Raw genomic sequence first — 18464 nt, forward strand, 5'->3', positions numbered from 1 at the left:
AGCTCTGTACTCTAGAACTTTGATGCCTTCTGACCCACCCCACACTTCCACACCCAAAGTGGCAATTGCCGAAAGAGCCTGACCCCCAAGACTAAGCCACCTTTCTGCTTTACCTGGAAACAGCAGGACCACAAGGAGAAAGCCGACAAAGAAAGGAAGGGCTCTCTGTTTCATGGCTGCAGAGGGGACTGCTGGCAGAGGAGGACCCTAGGTGGGTGGGTAGCAGCTGCAGGATCTCTTATAGCTGTGCTTAGAAAGTGGGCTGGGAGCCTCCAGACAGAGCGCACAGCCACAAAGGTCACCAGAAGACGTGTTAGTTCCCACACTGTTCCCAGAACAAACTTTTGAGTTATGTGGGGGGTTTTTTCAGGAAGTAAATAATATGCCTGAATGCTTTGGATGAGCTTGATGAATAAGAATCCAGGATTAAATTAAGATGGAAGGCATGGAGAGGAAAAATAAACGTTATTAGCACATCTCCAGTTTCCCTGGTTACTTTTCAGTGCCCCTCTCCAAGGCATCAAAACAGTGATTAACAGAAGGCTACCATGCTGATTCTATGTTGTCTGTAGAACACGTGGTTTTAATGGAAAAATATTGTGCATAAAAACTTAAAACATCCCAGCTAGGAAGGGCTCCAGGCAGTCACAGCTGTGAAGAGTTCCATGGCTGCTCTTTTTTCTCTTGCTCAGTCTCTTTCTCTGTTCTTTACTCCTCCCTTGCCCTTCATCTCCTTTACTATCTCCCTTTTCATTTTAAGTTATCTGAATCATCTTCATTTTCCCTTTCTCCTTCATTCATTTTACTCCTTGGCACCTCCTAGTGATACTGTTAGATCCAACTCAGTTTTGCAGAAAAAAACGTTTTACAGTTGAGCCCAGGTTTTCTCTTGCAGTGATGACCACACAAGAGGCTCTTCTCCCTTTTCTCCTTCACCCTCTCACCAGGCAGGCGCCTTCATCTTGCCGCCTTCCCTCAAGCATGCATAGCCCAGGAAACAGGATCCAGACTAAACCCAAGTACCATAGGTCAAGAGTTATTTTAAATAAATAAATGCCCAATGTATTTTGCATGGAAGCGGTGTTTTCCGTTTTAAATGGGTGAAGTTATTAAGTATAGAGCAAGCAGAATAAATGAACAAAAAGTAAGCAACAGAAAGACAATAGAGCATTGGCATGGAAACTGCCTGAGAACAACCCAGGCATCAAAGCTCTCAGCTGGAGGGTGTGACCAAGAGAATCCCAGGCAGAGCATCTCCTGGGTGATTTGTGTACTGTTGGAAGGGGAATCAAGTTTGTTGATGGTCATGTTAGTAAATGGTCTTCTTTTGAGGGCTTAATCCCTAGTATCACCCGGGTGAAAACAAACCACCATAACAGCAACAACATCAAAACCAACTAGATATAAAAACACAATCAGAGTGAACTAAAGCCAACCATTATACTACTGATAACTATTAAAAAAAATAGCTGGCTTCATAGAAGTGGGCTGCTTCTTACTTTTTTCTGTGTGCCATCTCTGTTGCTTACATGGTTCTTGGCTGTTGTATTACCTCTCTGGAACAATTGCCTTACCCCAAAAGCATAAAAAAATAAACAAGAATAGAGGGACCGTAAAGTTTAGATAGCCATTCTTGGCCTTCTGAAAGAAGGAGTTAACAAGCTGAAGAAAAGCAGCCATTTATTTTCATTGGCATATCTGCTTCCAGCAGATGCCACAGCAAAAAGACACAGCTAGGTCATCTCTGAATCTCTATGTAGCCGAATCGTTGCCTTTGCTCCTTTCGCATGGCTGGACTGTCACACAGCACTTCAGAGTCTTCCGACAGAGAGAAGTAAGCTCTTCATTTTTCAGACAGTAACTCGTGCATCTCCCGTTAAGCTTGCTGCACTTCTCATCGAAGAAAGCATTCTTGGCTACAAAAAGAAGAGATACCCCCACTCAGGTTAATTCTTTTTTCAAATGTGGCTAATTATCACTTGTGATTGGTGTGTGACGTCAGCAACAGTCTCTTTACACGTGCTAGTTCTCTAGTAGATGGGTTACTAACACGAGCATTTTCTGTGCGGCATCTCTGCCTTTTGTCACACTAGGTAAAATATCAGAAAGAACTAGGTAATACTTAGAAAGTTTTGATTAGGACTTTGGAAGACAGAAGCTGACATCCCTGAAAATACAAATCTGAAGGGGAAAAGAATATCAACTCAGCTCATAAATACTTTCACCGCTAGGAACTTCCCTAAGATACTTTCAAAGACTGCTACTCTGTAAGGGTTGAGAGCAAGGCCCAAGAAGGGGGAGATGACTCAAGACTGTATTAAAAGTGGTAGCTGTATACATAAAACAAAGGTTTAATGGAGTAGTCAGAAAATAAAGAGGCCTGTAGACTATCCAATTCACAATGGTGGCCCAGGCAGATTGAAGCCAAAGAACATCTCTGTCCATGGGTTTCTAATGGGCCATCACGATACCCAAGTAGAGAAAGACATCTGATTTCTCTACCACATTCCAGGATGCCACTGTGAAAGTCAGACAGTCTAGGGGAAGCGGGGGTAGTTGATACAAGCTCGCTGTGACTCTTACATTCATTATCTTACTCATTATTTTTCATGAAATTTTAGTTCTTGCATTAGCACCTTTTCCGCAGCGTTCACAAGAGCAGACCACTGCATGTTAAAGATAGACAATCTGTCTTACCAGGATCAAAATCTCAAGAGTTGCTGACTTGCAGTACATGCAGTGGAGGTATCCAGTGTATAGAGATTCCATTTGATATGAATGCATAAAGTTGCTAATTTAAATTTATGCAAAACATATAATCCAGGGGTGACGACCCTCAACTGTACTGGCCATGAACTACTATGAGACCGTCGGTTCGCAGGTATAAGCGGCCCATGTTTCAAAGCCCCTTGAAATCTGGCTTTCACTGCAATATTTAACACTTTCTCTGCTCTCCTAATATAGTAAGGCTATGTCAGACTACAAGTTCAGGACCTTCTTCTTCCAAGAGTGTAGTAATAAGAGAGCGGCGGCGGGGCTGCGTCCCCCAACACCCCAAGCCGCCTGCCCGGCTAGCTTTTGCCCCGAAATGATTACACACAAACTGTATTCATTTAAACACTGCTTTGGCCCATTTCTATCTAGCCTCTTCTAGGCTAATTCTCACATATTAATTTAGCCCATTTCTAATTATCTGTGTAGCACCCCTAGGTGCGCTTACCGGGAAGATTCTAGCCTATGTCCATCCTGGGTCGGAGCTTCATAGCGTGCATCTTCCCTGGAGCGGGCAGCATGGTGTCTCTCTTGCGTCTGCTCCGGAGAGGAGAGCTGTGGAGTCTGACCTCACTTCCTCTTCCTCCCAGCGTTCTGTTCTGTTTACTCCTCCCACCTAAAGGTGGGCCTATCAAATGGGCCTAGCAGTTTCTTTATTGCTTAGCCAAAGAAATCAACAGATTGATATGACACTCCCACATCACAAGAGTCTTTGTAGGACATCCAGTTTACAGTGATGAACCAGCAGTTTTTGGAACAAAAGAACATCTTTGCTGATAGCTTTCTAATGGCTCAAATGGAGTCTCTACATGTGTGATGCATTTGGTATGATTGATAATTTTATAGTGGATAATTTTGTGTTGTCTTAACTAACTCTGTAGTACATATGAATGATTGCAATACCTCTCATCAACCCCAGTGTTCACATCAGTGCCAGGAGGATGCAGGATAAACCATTCATTCACTGAAGGGCTAGATCTCCAGATCCTGATGCAAAACCCATCACATAGACTTGTCACAACACAGACCAGGGGCACACACAAAATGGTGAGCAACACACACGGGCTGCTACATCACTAGAACCTGGAGTAAAGTTAAATTCACATTGGCTCCCAAATGTCCCTTCACTCAGCTCCCTGGAATTAGGACCTGTGCCTTAATTTTGGAGAGGATACAGCTACATCTTTTCAAAGTTGCCAGAAGGGTGAGAGAGCCTAGAGAGTTCCAATGCGGGAAGGATATCCCACATCTCTCTCTGTATAACACAGGGTACCAATTCTGCCTTACCTGTATGTCCCTGAGATGAACCTTCTAATGCGGGAAGGATATCCCACATCTCTCACTGTGTAACACAGGGTACCAATTCTGCCTTACCTGTATGTCCCTGAGATGAACCTTCTAATGCGGGAAAGATATCCCACATCTCTCTCTGTGTAACACAGGGTACCAATTCTGCCTTACCTGTATGTCCCTGAAATGAACCTTCACCCATCTGCATGAACATGTGCGTGTGTGTGTGTGCGTGTGTGTATGTGTGTGTGCGTGTGTGTGTGCGTGTGTGCATGCATGCGTGTGTGTGTGTGCGCGTGTATGTGTGCGCGTGCGTGTGTGCATGCGTGCGTGCAGTCATGCGTGTGTGCGTGCGTGCGTGTGTGCGTGCGTGTGCGTGTGTGTGTGTGTGTTTAGGGTAAATATTTCAAACTAAACGAGAAAGGCCTGAGTATCATTAAGTTAAAAGTAGAACAGAAATTTTCTTAAAGGCACTGGTTGTAGAGAACTCAATGCATTTCTTTATCAGGAGTCTGCAACAGAGCATCCATCTTTAAGATAAGCAGTAAACAAGTGGTCGTCTCCAGTGTGGTCTTTTGCCATGACGGACAAGGACATGGATATGTAGTTCCGTGGCTTTCCTCCTCCACACCTTTCTTTTTCTATCTATTTATGGCCTATTTACTCTTCATTTAAAACACATTTGAAAAATCTGGGGTTTTTTTTTCATTTTAATTACACCTTTAATTTTTGTCCATTATTTTTGTTAATAAGCATAAACCCAGGCATCAAAAAGTATCTTTCTTCATGTTCTGCAACTTATTCAAACCTATGACAACTTCTCATAGATACTAATGGAAAATGCAATGTATGAGTATGTGGTTATTGATGAATAGATGATTCATTATAGGAAAGTTAACTTCTTCAGCAACTGTTCTCTTTCAAGGAAACAGACCAAAGGCATCCTTCCATCTTAGGATTGATCACACCTCGGCATTTGCAGGATAGACCTTGTGTCTGGGCCAGCATCTTAGATCACCCTTCATATAAAGTAGTTTGTTTTCTTTACCTGGGTCCAGAAAGAAGAGAAGAACAAAGAGAAAGAAGGATGTCTTCATGACCTGGAGGACGGTGAGGGGTCAGCGCAGTGTCCGTGGGAAAAGAAAGCAACACCCACCTTTATACATTTCTCCAGACTAAGATTCTTGATCAGTGAAGCTTACAGAATGAGTGAACCCATGCCGTGCTACACGGAGCCTACCTGCCGCAGTGGGTGTCTCTCAACCTACAGCTGTTGCTTTTCTGGTTCTGGAAAGTTCCCAAGAAGGAAAATAGGCATGAGAAGAGAACAGAGGTGGGCGCAGATGGATGAGTGGGGACAGGGGTCATGGGAGACGAATCTGGAGTCCAGCCATTTTATTGCTAATCCTGACTGTGTTCCTTAATAGCGTCAGCTCTCAGGTGTAGTGAAAGTGTAAGCATATGACAGTTAAGAACGGGTGCGCTGTGGTCAGGTGGACTCTGAACTCCAAATTCAATCTTTGCGAACTGCGCACGCTGGGCTAAGAACATGACCTAAGCATGCACACCACTGTTTGTTTTAAATTCTGGACTTTGCTATATGCAGCCCATTTCAAGTGTTACTCATCTTACTTTAGCTGAGGGTTTCTTGTTTTTGTTTGTGTTTGTTCTTTTTTTTCAAATTTTGCACAATATATTTTGATCGTATTCTTTCCGCTCCCATAACTCCTCCCGGATCTTCCCCACTGCCCACCCAACTTCGTGTTGTCTGATTCGTGTTGGCCAACTACACTAAGCATAAGGCATGTCCTGGAGTGTGGTTGATACACCCATCACTCCAGTGACAAAAACTGATTCTCCCTCTTCCAGAGCTATCAATTACACACAAATAGCTTCTTGTCTAGGACTGAGCCTGGTGCCCGCTTCCCCTGCAGTGTGCTGGAGCTTTATTTGTTAATCTAGCGCTGGTCTTGTGCACACTTTCACAGTCTCCATGAGTTCATATGTGCATCAGTGTCAAAGGAGTTCCCTCAAAGTTGTCCACTACTGCAAGTGCTTATAATCGTCCCACCTCCTCTTCCACATAGATCCCTGAGCCTTGAGTGGAGGAGTGTGATAAGAATCCCAGTAATGGCTGACATTCCAACCAGTCTTTTGCTCTCCACACATTGTCCAGTAGTGAAGGTCTATGTTAATTACCTTATAATGCAAGATTCTCTGGAAAGGGTTGAGTGATGCCCTGATCTGAGTATAGGAGATGTCTTTAGGTGTCTTATTACTATGCTCATTTAGCAGAGTGGTTGTTCAAAGTTATATAGAAATATGAATGTAATAGTAATAATAATAATCAGGCATTACGCTAAACACTTCTATGTTATATGCAATGTTTTCAAATGTCCCATGAGATAGATATCATAATTCTAACACAATTTTAAGGATAAGGAGACTGAGGTTTGAAAAATTATGACCTATAAAAGGTGATCTTCTTGGTAGGTATCTTTCTAACTATATAGTCTGCATTTTTCATGTATGTGCCTCTCTCTCTCTCTCTCTCTCTCTCTCTCTCTCTCTCTCTCTCTCTCTCTCTCTCTGTGTGTGTGTGTGTGTGTGTGTGTGTGTGTGTGTGTGTGTGTGTGTGTGTAAAGGGAGAGAGAGAGAGGATTCCTGAGAATTGAGTATAAGGTTTTGTGTGTGCTAGACAAACACTACAACCCTCTTTTTAAGTATTCTATGGTCTTGAGCTCACTGAATTCACTGAATATCCCAGGCAGGGTGTTAGCCCATGATGCTCCTGCCTCGGTCTCTGGAGTAACTTGTTGATAAACCTATGGCTCCAGGCCTACCTCGGCCTCCAAGACTGAAGATCAGAAACATCATGTAACTATAAGCATCAGGGTGGCAGTAAACAGGACTCCATTCATGGGACTGACATGAATGACATGATTATTCTTTTTGATACCCATGGTTTTAATTGTTAAAGATCGTCTGTGATGTGATGTCTGACAGGCACGGGATTCAAAGCAAACTCAGCAAAAGGGCTGTTTACCCCTCACATTCTCCTGAAACATTCCCAGATACGGCAATGAGAAAGAGAAGGACAAGTGTGCACATCTGTGGATTGCCTCCCAGTCCCCGCCAGAGCTCTGTAAGAGGCATGAGCACTCAAAGTACTTCTGTGTTGGGACTATACCAGATCCCCGGAACATGCTGCAAAGGCAATACATGCGCTTTGGTTCTTAGGAAGATACGAAGAACCCTCGAGATCCTCTCCCCTAAATTCCCACAGTAGAAGAGTGCATTCTACCCTGCGATCTACCAGACTTGCACAAACACCCACTCCGCTCCACAGGCTGGCCGGGAGTTGGGGAATAAGACTTTGCAGGCTCCAAGGTTCTAACCCACTGCTCCAATTCTTGATCTTGGCAAATGGAGCATGCAGTTGTGCTTTCTTCATTGATCCACATCACTGACCAAAAACAGAACTCATTACTTTCAAATATAAATGCCTTCTTGTCCTCTCAAAGAAATCCTGATCTCGTGTTCTGAAGAATCTTTGCTCAAACATGGCCCCGAGCAGAGCGATGTTTTCTTTTGTGTGTGCTTTGTTCTTCAGCATAGCCCTACTGCCATCAGGTAAAGAAAAGCTGATGGGACCTTGATGGGGTGATGGGGGCAGATCATGAAACCCGGTGACTCTTCCATGTATCACCCTGAAATTGACAGTAAATCTCTTCCCCAAAGATTTCTTGGAGCCGTACTCATGTATCCTAAGAGCCACCTGAATAGAGCTTTAATTTTCATTTTGTTCTTGTTTTGTACATTGATCTTCCTGGCTCAGGTCTTGAGTATCAAATAAAGATGGCAGCCATAGCATCGGTAGTCCCTCACGAGCCCTGTCACATGCAGGAAAGTCTTATAGAGTGTCATTTATTGCCTTAATATTCTTTCCTAATATATATTTTGTTTTAAATTTAGGGTCCTGGGCAGGACTTGAGTATTCCCAGTCATTTCCAGGAGGTAAATTATATTTCTTACCCGTACTTTCTCATTTTCTCTTGGGGATTCAGGCCTAGTTAGCTATCTTTGACTGATAAAACCAAGGATGTATAGACTGAGTTCTGGATCCGTGGCTCCATCTTCTCTTCTTCTTGAACCCATGATCCTATTTGTACTTTTCCATTGACTCTCTCATTCATTTACGGTGCTTAGGTTCAATCTCATCCACACCAATTGGCACTACCTAGAGATCACGGTTTCCCTTATCTTATAACCTAAATTTAATGAGGTCTGCACAGTTGTGTGCTGCTGGAGTAAGGAGGATTAAGTAAAATGGTTTTGTAATAAATCATCTTTGTTATAGAAAAAGCTGCTTATAATGGTTAGTCACGAGCATTGGGTGTGCACAGGGGAGTCTCTTACATGGGAAGACAGCAAAATGTAAACACTAAATAAATATTGAAATGTTCTTGGAAGGCTGGAGGAATAGCTCACTGGTTAAGAGTGCTTGCTGTGCAACCATAAGGACCCAAATTGGACTCAAGCCCCCATGCAGGCTTGCTTGAACCTGTAACCCCAGCACTGTGGAAACAGAGCTAGGAGTCAATGGAACCTTTTTATCTGCCAGTCCAGCTAGAAAAAAATGGCTAAGATTCAAAGAGAGACCCTGCTTCAAGGCTGAGAGTGATAGAGGGAGAGGATACTCAATGCCTTCTTCTTGCTTCTATATGTGCACACACATGGATGCATGTACCTGTACGTACATGTGCATGTGTACCAAACACATAACCCCCTCTCTCTACATACACACACAACAATAATAATAATAGTAATTTATTGAATAAATTCAGACAATATTCCAGAATGAGAAATATGGAAGTCATAGACTGCCAACTTCTCCAGGTCTCAATAAACATGCATCAATTATGCCATTTAATCATTACAGCACCCTTATAAGTAAATACTCTACAGCACAAACATCACACAGTTAATTTGTTTGGCCACAAAGCAAATTTAAAATGTGAACAGGTATTTCTGATATGTCCCTAAGCTGAATAAAGCTAGGTAAATTAAGAAATTTATTGAAAATATACGGCCATTACTAGGCCCACACATTGAGACTAAAATTCTTCATTCCAGCTTCAGGGATTTGAAACCCTAATCTATTCCTTGCCTTTTCACGAGTAATTTTTCAGTAGTATCAGATGCACATTTAATAGTTCTGAAAAAGAGATATTATTTTATCACTTATATTGGAACAATGAAAGACAATAAACACCTGGGGAACATGGATGATGTTCTTCTCTTGTTTTTAACTCTTTTCAGCTCCATACCATGGTAAACAGAAGCTATGGGGTAGTGCTTTCCTTATATGGGGTGTGTGTGTGTGTGTGTGTGTGTGTGTGTCTGTGTGTCTGTGTGTCTGTGTGTGTGTGTCTGTGTGTCTGTGTGTGTGTGCGCGCGCGCGTGTGTGTCTGTGTCTATGTCTGTGTATGTGTCTGTGTGTGTGTCTGTGTGTGTGTCTGTGTGTGTGTGTCTGTGTGTGTGTGTCTGTGTGTGTGTGCGCGCACGTGTGTGTCTGTGTGTGTCTGTGTGTGTGCGCGTCTGTGTGTGTGCACGCGCGCGTGTGTGTGTGTCTGTGTGTCGTGTTCATATACATGTGCAGACCAAAGGCGGAACTTAGATGTCATTCCCCTGGAGCCATCCATACCTTGTGTTTTGAAACTCAAGCTGACTACTGAGTTTCCAAGACTCAACTGTCTCTGCCTCCCCAGCTCAGATCCAGCCCAGGATGAGACTCGGGTCCTCATGCTTATCCAATAAACACTTGACCAATTGAGCCATTCCCCAAAGCCTCTGGGCGAATTGTAGAAAATGCTCTCCGTAACCATATGTGCGAACCATACACGTGTTCGGGTGGCCTAAGACATTCTTCCCATTCCCAACAAGTTCCAGCGAACATCTCAGCAGCTCTTTCCTGGCACAGGTGAATTTGCTGTGTGTGAGACCTGCTGGCTCGGTCGGGGGAAATGCAGGACGGTGTGCTTGGAAAGTGAGAAGATTGCAGGAAGGTGCAAGCTGAACTTCTTCTGCTGTCGGGAGAGGATCTGAACGCACCAACCATCGCTCCTCGGAACTTCCACTCGTACTGAATGAATGTCCAAAGCCAGAAGTTCTGTGGCTTAACTGGGCCCCAGTGAATGCAGTTCAGTGTTCGTCTCCCCTCACTTTTGTTTCTGTGCTTCCTTTTCATTTTAAGATGATAAAAATCAAAACAGCAATGAATACCTTCTACTCAATCTCTCATAAAGCACGGAACAGGGTCACCACCCGAGAGTAGGTGTGGCTGAATGCAGAGCAGAGAGCCCATAGGTCAGTCTCCTTTTCTTTTGCTGTCACACACCAACTGAGTTCAGTTACTTTATAAAGAAAAGTTTATTTCACTCCCAGACTAAAGTCCAAGATCAGGTGACCTCACGCATTTGACTGTAGAGGTCTCCCACGCTGTGTCAGACCATGGTGAGGGCATCCTGGAAGAAGAGCGTGGATGAGAACAAATCCTGGGCTGCGTGAAAACAGGCCTGAGGGCAGGGAGGGGAGTGGGGGACATTTTCATTATTTCATAATAAACTCTCTGGGAACAGCCAGTGTCCCCATAAGAAACATGCTAACTCCTTCTAAGGACAGTGTCCCCAGCAACCTAATAAACTTACACTAACATACACATATTTTTTTGGTTTTACTTTTGTTGAAACAGAGTCTCAGTACGCGGTCCAGTTGGGCTGGTACTCACTCCATAACCCAAGCTGGCCAGAAACCCCCTGCATCCACTTCCTGAGCACTAGGGCACGTATGTGCCACCACAGCGGGATTCAAAGCCCTAATTGTAAAGTTTCCATCATATCTCACACTGAGGGCCAGGGTTAACACTTTAATCATCACAGGTGGCTCCCCGTACTTTCATTCCTTGACTAGACATTTTCTTTTCTCCAAGATGGCTTCTCTGCATCTTTCTCATCCTTTCGGCAGCTCCGTATTTCCCAGAAATTAATTTACATGGTTTGATCTGTCAAGCGCTCGCTCTGTTGTGGATGTTGGTTTTTATTCTTCCAGATAACTGTACTGCACAAAACTACACTGGCTCCATTGCCTTTAGGACAAAATTAGGGTCTGTTGGTAGCACAAAACTGTGTAGTAAAATATACATGGCTTTCCCACCACTGATGGTTATGGAAGAAATTTTAAGAATATACCGTCTTCAAAGACTTACATATGCATAAGCTTGAAAGATTTAACAATAATTTGCATATAATTGCTTGTTTATTTGTGAATTTCCCCAAGCAGATAGTTTCCCACTAGAAAATTAAACAACACTGATTTAAGAATCTAATGGAGAAAAGCAATCAAATTTGAGCTGGATTCTTCTATGAAATTTAATATCTATTGGGATAGCTAAAATTTATTCCAAACCTCAAATTTTAAAAGCCACTCTAGCAGGTATCAATCAGTTAACTAACAACCGGTGGCTAAAACTTGTAAGCGTACATTATACATAAAATTTTAAGGCACAGGAAGAAGAGAGAGCATGGTTATAGGTTTTGTGGAAACGGGGACACTTGAGATGGAACACAAAGGAGAATGGAGAAAGCCTAAGAAGAAATGGAATAGAATATTCCAGGCAAGAAAGCAGGGTTCTTTCTCTGCCTTGTCTCCGATAAAAGACTTAGACGAAAACCTGATCTGCTGGCCCACACGATACTCAATGGAGCATGGAAAATGATTCTCTCTTAAGGCCGTTGCTGAGCAGCAGAATGGGTCTGACTCTGCTCTCTCAATAAAGGAGCCAGGCTCTATGCCGTACCTCCTTCATCTCCTCTCCACTGATGGTTACAGACATGAGAATCCTTTCATTAGTTGTTGCTGGGCTCATTCTTCTTGTTCAACTTCACCCAGGTAAGAGAAAAATCCTTGGAGAGGTAGTGTTGGCACTTTAATCAGGATCTGTCTTTGGAAAAGCAAGCTGACTTCAGGGAAACCTCACTGTTCAGCTCTATGATAGCAATAATCTCAGGCTAAGCCAATCACTGAGCTGAGAAACAGATGAATCCAATCCACTGTCTTAGATCTTTAGCAACTAGAGCACCTGGTCCACTTTTCTAGTCAGTCTACATGGGGATTTGGGTTTCTTCGTTCTTTTAGATCCCTCCCCTGGTTTTCAAATCTTCAACACACCTCAGCATATGACAAAGTAACTACTTTAAAATGGAAAACATCAACATTTTCAGTGTCTCAGTAGTGGTTCAAATACTTTGCCCTGAGAGTATTTCAAACTTTCTTTGGGATCTCATAAATAATAAATAGAAAATGATCTCACTGAAACCCCTACCATCCTGACTTGTTTGCACTTGAGACTCGGTGCTTCAAACAGATCTGTTTGCTCAGTATAACCTTGCAACCAAACGGATCTTCTGGCTAGTCCTCCTCACATACCCTTGAAACATGCTACCTGTATTCTGAGGTCTCCCATCCCTTCCTTCATAAGCTCCCAAGTGTTTAATCCTCCTGAGTGTGTGTGTCATCCTCAGAAGCTCTAGTTAGAAAGAGATCCTAACAATGTGTCCTTATGACTTGGGAGACATTGTCCCCACCTGCATTCATTCACTTACACAAAACAAACAGAAAATTTTAATTAAAGCTGAATCTTTGTCCTTAATTTTCTAGAAACGTCAATACGTCTGTTATTTCTGTTAATAAAATATAGACTCCCTGAGAGAGTAACCATTCAAAACTTATGATGTATAAATAAGTAAATGAGTGAGAAAATACATACATGGAATTTCACACAAAACAATACCCCTAAAAAGCCAGATTGCAAAATATAGAGAAACTGTATTAGAAACAGAGCAAGCTATGTTCTCACTAAGAGGTGCAGAAAGGCCTCCTGGGTAGTAGGGATGAACCTTTGGGAAGAGGCAGCCCTAGAACCAAGCAAGGAGCATACGGGGAACAGGGCCTGTGCCGAGCTCTCCCTTACAAACCAGGTCCCTAGCTAGCTTGTCCTTTCTCTTTGCAGAGAGGTCAGACAATGGGTGCAGAATAGAAGAGTGATTCAATCTGTCCTCTCCGTCCCCTCCTACCTCGGGAGTTCCCTGTAGCCAGATCAGCACATAGACTTATGTGTTCACCGGCCCCAGAACTCAATCTATTTATATTGGAATTCCAGCAAGCAGGGGGCAGGGGAGGTAGTGGTGAAAACTGTGACCACCATTGCCAAGGCAATGAGGTGGGGGTGAATTCAATAATCAGCAGAAGGAAGCACCCATGAAATGATTTGAACTCTGTGCTTACTTTTCTTTTCTGCCAGTGGCAATATTGAGAGCGTTGTTGGTTAACTTTACATCTGAAACTTAAAGATCTTACAATAAATGGGCATGGTTTACTGTTGATCTGCCTATAATATTTTGCACTGCTTTTAAATTTTGAACTAAATTGTACTGCTTTGTAAATTTTGATCTCTGTCCGACACTACTAGAAATACAAAGAAGAAACATCGTGTTGGAAAGGTTTGTTTGTTGGAGTTGGAAAGCGGCTTGCCACCTTCCTAGGAAGAGACATTCTCTTTTGGTGTAAGCCGGCTGATTTGAGCAGGGGAATGACCTGCGCCTTTTGGAAATGATGCCTGAGGACATTGCATATGATTTTCCAGGAGTCTGGCCTCCCCACCCCCCAGATTTAATAATTAAGAATTTACTGTTTGGCCTGGTAGATTAGTAAATGACTAACAGCCACTCTCTTCCCCTAGGCAGTGCCTCGTTCTACAGACAGCATCTCTGTTCAAAGCTGGATGGTCACTGTGCGATTGACTGCCTTACCTTTGAAGAAAAGATCGGGGGCTGTCGGGCTGACTTAACACCACTGTGCTGCAGAAAAAGAAAGAAACACTGAATTCTCAACACCAGCTCCCAGGATTAAATTCTCAACACCATCTCCCAGGCAGAATCTCCCAACAAAGCTCTCTGGACTTTCTCGACACTATATCTCATAAACCCTATACACTCTGTTTCTGGCAAAAAAAAAAAAGAAAGAAAGAAAGAAAGAAAGAAAGAAAGAAAGAAAGAAAGAAAGAAAGAAAGAAAGAGAAAGCCTATGGGCTCTTTTATTGGCTGATCAAAGTAAGAAAACATGTAAAAGCATGTAAAGATGGTAAACCAACTGATTTCTCTAGTTCTCTCCCTAGCTTTAAGCAGATCTTTGACAATAGGTCTTTCTTCTCCCCCAGTGTCTGATAGATGTGATTAGAGGGAACTTGACCCTCGCAGTAAATGGCTACTTGCAAGATACCAGTGGCTTCAACTGTAGCCCTGTCACGTGTTGCGAGGCATTGTTTAGGCTGCCTTCCATATGGTGTGTGGCCTAGAACACGGCACTCCATAGAGAGTGGAGCTCACATCAAAATTCAGGTTGGCTGTAGAGTAGATATGTTTCACACAGGCCACGTACAGAGAACTTTACATCACAGCCCATGCAGACAGCCCAGTTCTCAGAAGTCATGAGCACAGTGCCTCACTACGGATGAGCCCGCCTTCAGTTTCTGACTTACTACCTTCCATAGCACAGACGTCTGGCTTTTGTGTCTCGTGTCCTTAGCATGCCCAGTAAATAGTGTTCTGTGTAAGGATGGGACAAGGAAGGCTGTTCACAAAGGTGGGAGATGTCTTAGGAGGAAATGTGGTAAGCTGAGTGGAAGAACAGGTTAAAACAATCTTCTGAGAAAGAAAGCTCACGCCGCTGCTGAGCCCGTGCTCCATCTCCCACAAAAAAAAAAAAAGCATGCTCAAGCCTGCCCTTTGCCCTAATTTGACAAAATTGGAAGGCCAGGGATTTGTGTACCCTGACATAAAATCAAGCTTGTTTGGTCTGTATTTAAAATAATGGCTTTACAAAACTTTAAATTTGGTGGTGTCAGACATTGAATTAATGAGCATAGGCCCAATTTCAAGAAGTAAGTGTGGTTTACAAAATTCAACCTGATAATACCATTTGAATTTTTTCTTCACATTTTGGTGGCTCCGTTTTGATTTTAGAATTCTCTAGGACAGTTTACATTTCAAAGGATCAGAAGATAGTCAATGGCGCCATCTAGTGGAAATGTCATTCAGTGAGCATTCCTTTGCATCCTGCTCTTTTTGGCACCCCAGCTCCACCCCCTTTTCTCTGTAAACTCTTTGAAGGCATTGCTGACTATCCCGTGATTTGATCCTGTCTGGACAGATATATCCTAATGAGCAAGTAACACACTTGGGAAAAGGAAAGAGTACTGTAATTCGCGATAGTAAAAGTCCGTTGGAGCCAAACGTGAACAATGGAAATGTTTAGAGTGATGCCCTTAACTGAGTTTATCTCTTAAATAATAAACTAGTATCCTAAAACAGGAGCTAAATCCACACATAACTCCAATAGAGAATAATTATGAAGATAAAATCAGTTTTTAAAACAAACTTGTCTCTGTCAAGAGGTTCTATTTGAGAGTATTATGGGGACACAGGAGATAAGTCTATCAGTAATGTGACTGACTCCCTGGAAACACGAGGACATGAGTTCAATCATCAGTGCACACATTTAAAAGCCAGGTATTTGCAGGCCCAGAGCTGTAATCCCAGGTCTGGGGAGGTGGGGCTCAGTGACAGGTCAGGCTCTCAGATGTGCCAGCGACACACCACTGAGAAACCCTGTCTCAAAAAGAGAGGGTAAGACCTGAAAAAAATAACAGCTGAGATCTCTTCTGGCCACCACATGAATGTCACACGTGTTCTGACAAATATACGCAAGCTCTTGTGTGTGCTTGCGTGTGCACACATACATACCACAAATACACACACACCACACCACACACACGAGAATTTATGTGTGTCTGTGTGCAAATCCTGATAGCTATCATTGGGAAGAAAGTCCATAATTTTACCTTTAAAAAGTTTTATAAACAGCTGTGAAAGCTTGGTAAAAATAATCTTAAATTTTCCAAGCTAATTTTTCCCTGGAATTTAATGTATCTGAGAGTTTAATCATATAAAAATGCCAACGGGTGTGTTTTGTTAATCAAGATGCCTTCCTCTTTGATCTTCTTAGGACAACACCTCTCATCTGCAGCGTGATTTCAGCCCACGTCGCCCAAGCTCCTATCTCTAATCCCCACTTGATGAAGCTCTGAAGACTGATGTGTGTATCACAGTGCTATTTTTCTTTTAAAATCTATTTTTATAGTTTCATACTTATATACGAAGTATTATTATTATCATATTTTCCCCATCCTAGCACCTTCCTGCCTTCCCTTCAGAACCCATTCTCCCACACGCTAGTCCTCCGGTGTTTACACCATTAGAAGAAGTGATATCACTGCCTCTAATAACCGCCAACAGCCATTAGCTCCTCAGGAAGAGATGAGGCATCGTCTCCATCCAGGGTTGAAAGTTGGGGGTGTTATGGCTAGAGAAGCTCCATTTTATGCCAGGCATCCATCTTGATGCCCACCAGCCATTTGACTCTGACTCCAGGCCCTGGAAGATAAGTTCACAGGACATCCGACTCAGTAAACCCCATCTGAAAATGTACAGGCACGACTCTGCTTGTTATGATTTGACTAACTGCTTTTATTTTGCTTCTGTCAACTAGGGTAACTGAGCTTGAGTGCCCAGAGTTGCATACTTTGTGATAGTTGTAGCTAGATTTCAGGATGTCAATCAGGCCAAACGTTCAGCAACACAGCACTTGTTTGGACAGGGGGCTGTACAGATTGTCCTACCTGTCAGTGGTTGAGTGTAGGTGTACACAGTGTCTGGGCGGCACCTGATGAGGTAGGTTGAGCCACTAGGGTTTGCAGTAAGTTATTGAACCATACATTGGTAGTGTGAATAACCCCCATGTGATCCACAAGAAAAGCCCTGTATATACATAATTACTAGGATAATTTTAATGCTATAAGTTAATAATGTCACACCATTTGACAACAAGATAGTTATGAACATTGAGGTCATCTAAAGGATTCTTTTGGGGTTCTTTTTTTTGTTTTTGTTGTTTTGTTTTTTGAAACAAGGCTTCTCTGTAGCTTTGATGCCTGTCCTGGAACTAGCTCTTGTAGACCAGGCTGGCCTCGAACTCACAGAGATCCACCTGCCTCTGCCTCCCAAGTGCTGGGATTAAAGGCATGCGCCACCACCGCCCTGCATCTAAAGGATCTTATAGAGGTTCCCAATGGTGGCAATGGAAAGGACAGCTGAACCTTTCGAGAGTGCTTCTCAGCGGCACACTTCAGAGTCCATAGTCCACACTGAGGTGATGCCGACGGCATGGATATGTGAGTCAAGCCATTGAAGGAGGTCTCAGTATTGCTGCCTTTGGATGGGAACGTGAGAGATTACAATCATCTCCTTATCCATTCTGGAGAGGAACATCCGAATCCACGCAGATTCTTTTCATCCCTCTAAAGCTGTTGGTGTAAGCATTGGAGCCATGTGTCTTAAGACAGAAGACATGTTTTATGACACTTGTGCTTTTCTCTAAATCTCTGATTCCTGCCAAGATGAGCTGTTTGGTAAGGGCTAAGAGAAAAGCTATTTCCATACAAGGTGGACAAAAGAATCAACTGCTGTTTAGTGGGGGGAGGGGACGACTGCAATTCAGGTGAAAAAAAAAAGACTCAAGGAAGCCATCCACCGTTTCACTAGCTGCAAAGTTTAGTGTAAGTCAGTTTGGGTAAGCAACTCCACGGCTGAGTAGAAATCCAGAATTAATAACTAATTCTGGCAGGTGAACTAGTTTCAATATACATGAGGTAAATTTTCAGGAAATACTTCAACTTGAATAATATTCAATATCAATTATCCTTCAAGACAAAAGAAAGGACAGAGAAGCTGGGCAGTGGTGGCGCAGGCCTTTAATCCTAGCACTTGGGAGGCAGAGGCAGGCGGATTTCTGTGAGTTCGAGACCAGCCTGGTCTACAAGAGCTAGTTCCAGGATAGGCTCCAGAGCTACAGAGAAACCCTGTCTCATAATAAATAAATAAATAAATAAATAAATAAATAAATAAATAAATAAATAAATAAATAAATAAATAAATAAATAAGAAAGGACAGAGAGTGTCAAGTAACAGATTTTATTTGGTAAAAAGAACTGTAGTTCAAGCACAATGAATAAAACTATCCCCCCAATGTGTTCTATTCAGTAAAACCAAGAGAAAGGTTTTTAAAAAGGAATTAGCTTTAAAAAGTGGGTCTGGCCAGCACCTCCTTGGCTGAGAGGAAATCCTAAATATAAAACTTTTGGGTGGCAGCGTCTACCCTACTTTGGGTCCATGAGCTCCAGTAGGGGGCGCTGCAGACATCACCTCCCAAATACAAAAGACTACTGA

At 42.9% G+C, this 18464-nt stretch overlaps 2 protein-coding genes across 2 annotated transcripts; one reads left to right on the forward strand and one right to left on the reverse strand.

The window, feature by feature from the left end:
* Positions 1–1752: 1752 nt before the first annotated feature.
* On the reverse strand, positions 1753–5159 carry LOC142856689 (beta-defensin 15-like). The gene is made up of 2 exons (XM_075984362.1): positions 5111–5159; positions 1753–1916 (listed from the first exon to the last, which is right to left on the reverse strand). Exons 1-2 carry the CDS (start codon positions 5157–5159, stop codon positions 1753–1755), a joined length of 213 nt encoding a protein of 70 aa, XP_075840477.1.
* A 2466-nt stretch (positions 5160–7625) lies between these two features.
* On the forward strand, positions 7626–10698 carry LOC142856875 (beta-defensin 12-like). Its single transcript, XM_075984516.1, has 3 exons — positions 7626–7695; positions 8038–8079; positions 10046–10698. The coding sequence occupies exons 1-3, from the start codon at positions 7626–7628 to the stop codon at positions 10168–10170; spliced, it is 237 nt and encodes a 78-aa protein (XP_075840631.1). The 3' UTR covers positions 10171–10698.
* Positions 10699–18464: the final 7766 nt, after the last annotated feature.

The sequence above is a fragment of the Microtus pennsylvanicus genome, chromosome 9 (assembly GCF_037038515.1).
Source record: "Microtus pennsylvanicus isolate mMicPen1 chromosome 9, mMicPen1.hap1, whole genome shotgun sequence".
In the NCBI taxonomy this organism is placed as follows: domain Eukaryota; kingdom Metazoa; phylum Chordata; class Mammalia; order Rodentia; family Cricetidae; genus Microtus; species Microtus pennsylvanicus.

What these genes read in the sequence shown, in the direction of transcription:
- LOC142856689 (XM_075984362.1), bottom strand. Translation starts at nt 5,159, where the DNA reads ATGAAGACATCCTTCTTTCTCTTTGTTCTTCTCTTCTTTCTGGACCCA. An exon ending in TCTCTTCTTTCTGGACCCAG is followed by an intron (nt 1,917 to 5,110) that starts GTAAAGAAAACA and finishes TTCTTTTTGTAG; the next exon opens with CCAAGAATGCTTTCTTCGAT.
- LOC142856875 (XM_075984516.1), top strand. Translation starts at nt 7,626, where the DNA reads ATGGCCCCGAGCAGAGCGATGTTTTCTTTTGTGTGTGCTTTGTTCTTC. An exon ending in CATAGCCCTACTGCCATCAG is followed by an intron (nt 7,696 to 8,037) that starts GTAAAGAAAAGC and finishes TTTTAAATTTAG; the next exon opens with GGTCCTGGGCAGGACTTGAG. An exon ending in TTCCCAGTCATTTCCAGGAG is followed by an intron (nt 8,080 to 10,045) that starts GTAAATTATATT and finishes TTCCTGGCACAG; the next exon opens with GTGAATTTGCTGTGTGTGAG.